General features: G+C 37.2%; 2 protein-coding genes across 2 annotated transcripts in view; both read right to left on the reverse strand.

The window, feature by feature from the left end:
- The window catches only part of LOC120082809 (two-component response regulator-like APRR1), a 5,421-nt gene extending 3,149 nt beyond the window's left edge, over nucleotides 1–2,272 (reverse strand). Inside the window, exons 1-5 of the mRNA XM_039038134.1 lie at nucleotides 1,619–2,272; nucleotides 1,307–1,495; nucleotides 736–897; nucleotides 496–629; nucleotides 37–207 (exon numbers count right to left, since the gene is read on the reverse strand). Of these exons, the coding sequence (XP_038894062.1) occupies nucleotides 37–207; nucleotides 496–629; nucleotides 736–897; nucleotides 1,307–1,478 (639 nt within the window). The 5' untranslated portion in view covers nucleotides 1,479–1,495; nucleotides 1,619–2,272. The remainder of the gene's footprint in view (nucleotides 1–36; nucleotides 208–495; nucleotides 630–735; nucleotides 898–1,306; nucleotides 1,496–1,618) is intronic.
- A 648-nt stretch (nucleotides 2,273–2,920) lies between these two features.
- On the reverse strand, nucleotides 2,921–4,856 carry LOC120083639 (pentatricopeptide repeat-containing protein At5g66520-like). The gene has a single exon (XM_039039475.1). It carries the CDS (start codon nucleotides 4,793–4,795, stop codon nucleotides 3,122–3,124), a length of 1,674 nt encoding a protein of 557 aa, XP_038895403.1. The 5' UTR covers nucleotides 4,796–4,856; the 3' UTR covers nucleotides 2,921–3,121.
- Nucleotides 4,857–5,775: the final 919 nt, after the last annotated feature.

Consider the following 5,775-nt stretch of genomic DNA (forward strand, 5'->3'; position numbering starts at 1 on the left):
AAAAAAAAAAAAAAAAAGAAATCATATTATACAAACCTCATCTTCCTGATGGGCCGCAGCAATTCCCACATCTGGATTTGTGCTCCTACGAGACTTGTCATCAGTGTCATCCGAAAACAAAGTGGTACTATTCGTATTAGCATCACTTGGGTCTGATGCCACCATATCAAATTCATAATTCAAAATGTTTTTTTCTGCCAGTCCAAGCTGCCATCAGAAAACGGATAGAAGGCTGGTGAAATGAAATTGTGAGTATTCTTATACATGAAAAGGAAGATGTTAGCAAACACCAGGCAAAAAACCAGTGAGATACTTGGGAAGTAATAAATAACCATGATATACATAATCTGCAAAGATTCAAAGGTACAGTTCCCTATACACTTCGATCGCATGTTCATTTGTGACCGATGCGCAACCAAATTCTATTTGAGAAAATTACTAGGAAGAGCAATGTAAATGTTCAGGAAAAAAAAATCTCAGTTCAAGGAGGCAAACCATGCGTCTTCTCCTCCACATGTGCGTCCACAAGTTTAATAGCTCATTTGTCCGTAAAGGCTTTACAAGATAGTCAGCTGCTCCAAGCCTCAAGCACTTAACGACAATAGGGACCTCATCTTGTGTTGACATCACTTACAAAGCAAGTCAAAATAAAACAAATAAAGGAGAATCAGATCATTCTCTTACTTTAGAGATATTTAAGTGTGATGAAATGGCAGATAAGAAACTAGAACTTACTGATAACAGGAATGCGTCGGAGCTCTTTATCCCGGGTGATATACTTCAACATTTTCATACCTTTGGCCATTGGCAGGTCAACTTCCGAGAGTATAATATCAATTTCAGGTCCCTCTGCATTCAAGGCATCAATGACCTGCCTAGCTGAACTCACTGAAATGACTGTCAACGTAAAGAAAACCTTATATGAGTGAAGTAGTTGGCATTTCTGTCAATTGCTATTATTGCAAATTATGTAGAAAGTTTAGAAACCAGTGAACGAATAAAAAAATAGATATGTGTAGAATAGGACAGTAATAACAATTGCATTGTAACAGAAGATAGAATTAAGATTTAAACACAATCACATGGTATCATGAGCAGAACTAAGATTTAAACACAATCACATGGTATCACGAGCAACTTCTAGATATTGTAACCAAATCGAAGTCTTAAACCTCAAAAATCATTCAGGAATTTCAGTAGCTGAAATGACTACTTATCATGCATTACTTATAGTCCGGACGATTCTATTAAAGGGAGAAAACAAAAGAAGGAAAAAAGAAAAAGAAAAAGGAAAAGAAACTTGTACCCTGGTAGGAACATTTCAGAAGAAGCTTGAAAACCTCTTCTGAACTTTTTGAATCATTATCGCACAGCAAAATCCTCACTTTGCTCCTGTCTATAAACCCATCTCCCCCATTCTTTCCCCCGCTACCACAGCCACCACAATCTTCATTCAAATTGAGCTCCTTGCAATCCATAACCGATAAACCAAAACCTACACAAAACGCGATTCCCTTTCTAAATACAACGCAATCAACTATAGCCCAAACAAACCGGAAAAAAAAACGAGAAAGAAAGAAAAGAGAGACGGAAACACACAAAAAGGTTAGATACATACTAGAGAAATTCCATCCACAGCTTTGTCAATCTTCCCCCAGAATCCAACTTAGGGTTAGGGTTTCGATCAGTGACTTCATTCACGTATCAGAAGATCACCCATCTCATTAAACACCAACCACATCAAAATCAAACCAAAAAGAAAACCCAGTTAAGAACTCATAAGACTGTGGAACCAGTTAATTAATCGCGCTAACTTGAGCAAGCTATACTCTCCACAAAGGTAAACTACTTCAGGAAGATCGGGAGGCGAAGATCAAACGTGACCACCAGAAATCAATAAAAAAAAAAAAAAAAAAAAAAAAGAATCGCTTCACCGAAGAAGGCGCACTTTAGCACACGTCTGGATGGCTGCCCTGTGGCGTTTACGGCGAGCCGCGAGCGAAGGCAAAAGAAGATTTTTTGCTAGCCACCGTAAATGGTTTTATCTACGAAGCTTTTGCTTTGCCTCTGTTTTTTGAATTTTTTTTTTCTTTCTTCTTTTCGCAAAAACAAATATCTTTGCTCGATCAGCTTCTGAGCTAAAATGCACCGCCTGATCGAAAATATGTGGCAGATGGAGGGCTGAGATTGATGAAAAACGAAGCTCACGATAGCAAAAGCAAAAGCAGAAGAGAGAGAAGAGATGGGGAAAAAAGTGTAAAAGGGGATATTGGAATCGTGAGGTTTGGATAGTTATGTAGAGATGGCGAAGAAGCCACGTCACCTGCAGATCTTCTCCAATGAACCAAATGAAATGTGACCCATTTCCATTTTCTCCCACCAAATTATTCTTTTCATTAATATTCTAAAATTTACTATTGGTGGACCACAAGTGTTGCCAATTGACGTGGCACGCCAGCAGTGTCCAGCCAGGACTGCCCACGTGTCCCCTTTTTTACTTTTTCTTCCCTTCTTAAAAGTATACAATTTTCGAGATTGGATACGTTAATTCATACTTTTTCTTTTTTTAATTACATGGGATACGAAATTCATGTTTGTTTTTACTCCATTTTTATATTGCCTTCATGTTTCTTAAAGATATACTTAAATTCTTAATTACTTTTCAAAACTTTGTTTGATTTTTAACACATTAATAGAATATTGATAATAAAATAAAGAAACTATTTTAGAAATAAAATCGTTATCAAACAAGGATCTGACCCAAATAGAATAAAACAACAATATTACGTGACTAAAAGTAAAACAAAAAGATAAGAAATATGGGTTGTGGGTATGAATTTCCACCCACTCAGTCTCATCTATAAGGCAACATCTCAAGAAAAATCATCATACCTCGAATTAGCCATTTAGTTACCATGAATTCATAAAAGGTTTTATAATTGAAACTTCCATTGATACCATAAACATTTGCATAGATTCTTCAGAAGAGTTGAGAATAAGATTGAGAGAACTACAAGGCTAAACAAATGCTATTGCTACATTTAGTTTCAACTAGTATGTTGCAGCAGCAAAATAGCAATCTTACCAGAAGTCTTTCATCTCAGTTCCCCAACTGCCTCCATTAGTCACCAACAATTGCCTCTGATATTGTCTCTGATTTGCAGCTTTCCATCCGGGCTTGTCTGGTTATGTTACCAAGCATCTCGTAAATTAAACTCACATCCTTATGAGTCTCATCCCCTGCCACGAAATCACATACGACTCCATTTATCTCGATCCAACTTCTGCCTGAAGGTTTCTTCACTCCTATGTCGAGCATGTTCTGTCTCACAATGGCAGTGTCTCGCCAACGTTTGTCTGCAGCATAAACATTAGCTAGGAGCATAAAGTATCCAGCAGCTTGGTTGCAGGGATCAATTTCCAAAGCCAATTGTTTTGCGACATGGGATGCGATCTTGTCATTCTTGTGAATTCTACAGCCGTTGAGAAGTGCACCCCATACGACATTGTTTGGCTTCATTGGCATACTTTCAATCAGCTTCAACGCTTCATTCAGTAAACCTGCACGGCTCAAGAGATCAACCATGCATCCATAATGCTCAATCTGTGGGATGACTTCGAAAATTTTGTGCATAGACTGGAAAAGTCGGATGCCGTCATCGATTAAACCGGCATGACTACAAGCAGTGAGAACTCCAACGAAGGTTATCTCGTCAGGTCTCACTTCATTTTGGCCAGAGCACAGCATTAACTGAAAGACTCTAATAGCTTCTTCTCCACAACCCTGTTTCGCAAACCCAGTTATAATGCTCGACCAAGACACAGTGTTTCGTCGGGACATTTCTTTGAACACTTTATATGCTAAATCCATAACACCACAACTTGCATACATGTGCATCAGAGAATTGTTCAGAGACACCAAAACTGGGAGGTGTCTACTCCGCCATGTTCTTTCAACATACCTATGAATCCATTTTCCCAATGTCAAGTTTCCCAATTCAGCACAAGCTGACAATGCAGCCACCAATGCCACCTGATCCAATTCCATACCAGCCCTTCTCATTTGATTAAATAGTGACAAAGCTAGCTTACACTGGCCATTTTGAGCAAATCCTGCAACCATTGTAGTCCATGTCTGGACATTCCTCTCAGGCATCTCGTCGAAAACTTTTCTAGCCCCATCAAAATCACCACGTCTAACATACCCTGCGAGCAAGGAATTCCAACCTACGACATTTGCGTCAGGCATTTCATCAAACATGTAACGCGCACGCTTAAGATCAAAATCCCCTACACCTCCACCATTTGCGTATAAATTGATCAAATTCGTTCTAACATATGTGTTGGACCAATACCCATTTACTAAAACTCTCCCATGTATCTGTTCCCCCTCTCTGAACAACCTCGATCTCACACACGCACTCAGAAGAAACGAATACGTGAACCCATCAGCCTCAACTTCCGCCGCCGTCATCCGTTTGAACAGCTGAATTGATTCTTGGGGCGTTTTGCTCCGAGCATGGCCTCTAATTATCTGGTTCCACACAGTCGTACTCGGTGCACTAGTGTCCTCGAAAACTTTCTGGGCAGTTCCAAGAGAACCAAAAGAGATATAGAGCGACAAAAGGTTGACGAGGATGTAATTTTTCTGGGCAAAGCCGCTGACAAGTATTTGGGCATGGATCTTCGCAAGATTACGAACAGATATACAGCACTTCAATACAGAGAAAATAAATTGTTGCCCAACTCTGGAGCTTCTTCCAATGGCGGAAATGGCGGTTTTGTTAACTTCCATTTATCTCTCACATTCGACACAATGCGACTGGACATCAGCGCCAAAATCTTTAGGAAAGAAAGGTTTCTTCTTCCATTTGGCCTTTGCCTTGACACTTCAGTAATTATAAATTCCGAATTTTTTTATTGTTCATTTCCATTTTCCACGCATCCAACTCATTTTTAATTTAGAGTTTAGTCTTATTAATCAAATTAATTAATAAATTTAAGAAGAAAACAATCTCATATTTTCAGATAAACTTATTAAATTGTTGCAATAAAACTATAAATAATTAAAATTATAAAAACAATTCAAATTCTTTTTCTTAATTTATTTTTTTGACATCAAAATGAAAATCAACCTTTTTATAATGATTGATACTATAGTTTTTATTAATATATGTATAATTCAACTAACATGACCTTGAAGTCAAAAGTTTAATTTGCCACTTGACATATTTCAAAAACTGACTACCATAGGAAATGCTCATAACCAACCAACCGAAGACAATTTGGTTGGTTAAAGTTGATCAACTTGGTCTTTCAATTTTTTTTTATCTCCCCAAACAGTTGACCTTTTTTCTTGTTGAAAATGTCATGAACTTGCAGTTCGTAAATATTGTTAATATATTTTATTTTTTAATAAAAGTATTATTGGGTATTTTATTCAATAAATTGTTGTTGATATTGCATTCTATTATAAAAATCCAATAAATAAATTCATGGCTATAATATGAATACTTTAACTTTTTGTGGTGACATAAAATAGGATCAAGTTTTAGCATATAGCTAAAATTGTCTATAAGTATATGGATGAGATTGAGTATCTCGTCTTGGTGATACTATTGGATGTGGCCCATTTTGTATATTGATACAAATGATGCGATCTTAAAATCATTCATGTGGAGACATGTGAATGGAAGTATCTTATGCAATGAGTTTGCATAAGACCGGACCTCGAAATAGTCATTTTTCTTTATAACGACTGTTTACTATTAAAAC

This window comes from Benincasa hispida, chromosome 8 (genome assembly GCF_009727055.1).
Source record: "Benincasa hispida cultivar B227 chromosome 8, ASM972705v1, whole genome shotgun sequence".
NCBI classification, from domain to species: domain Eukaryota; kingdom Viridiplantae; phylum Streptophyta; class Magnoliopsida; order Cucurbitales; family Cucurbitaceae; genus Benincasa; species Benincasa hispida.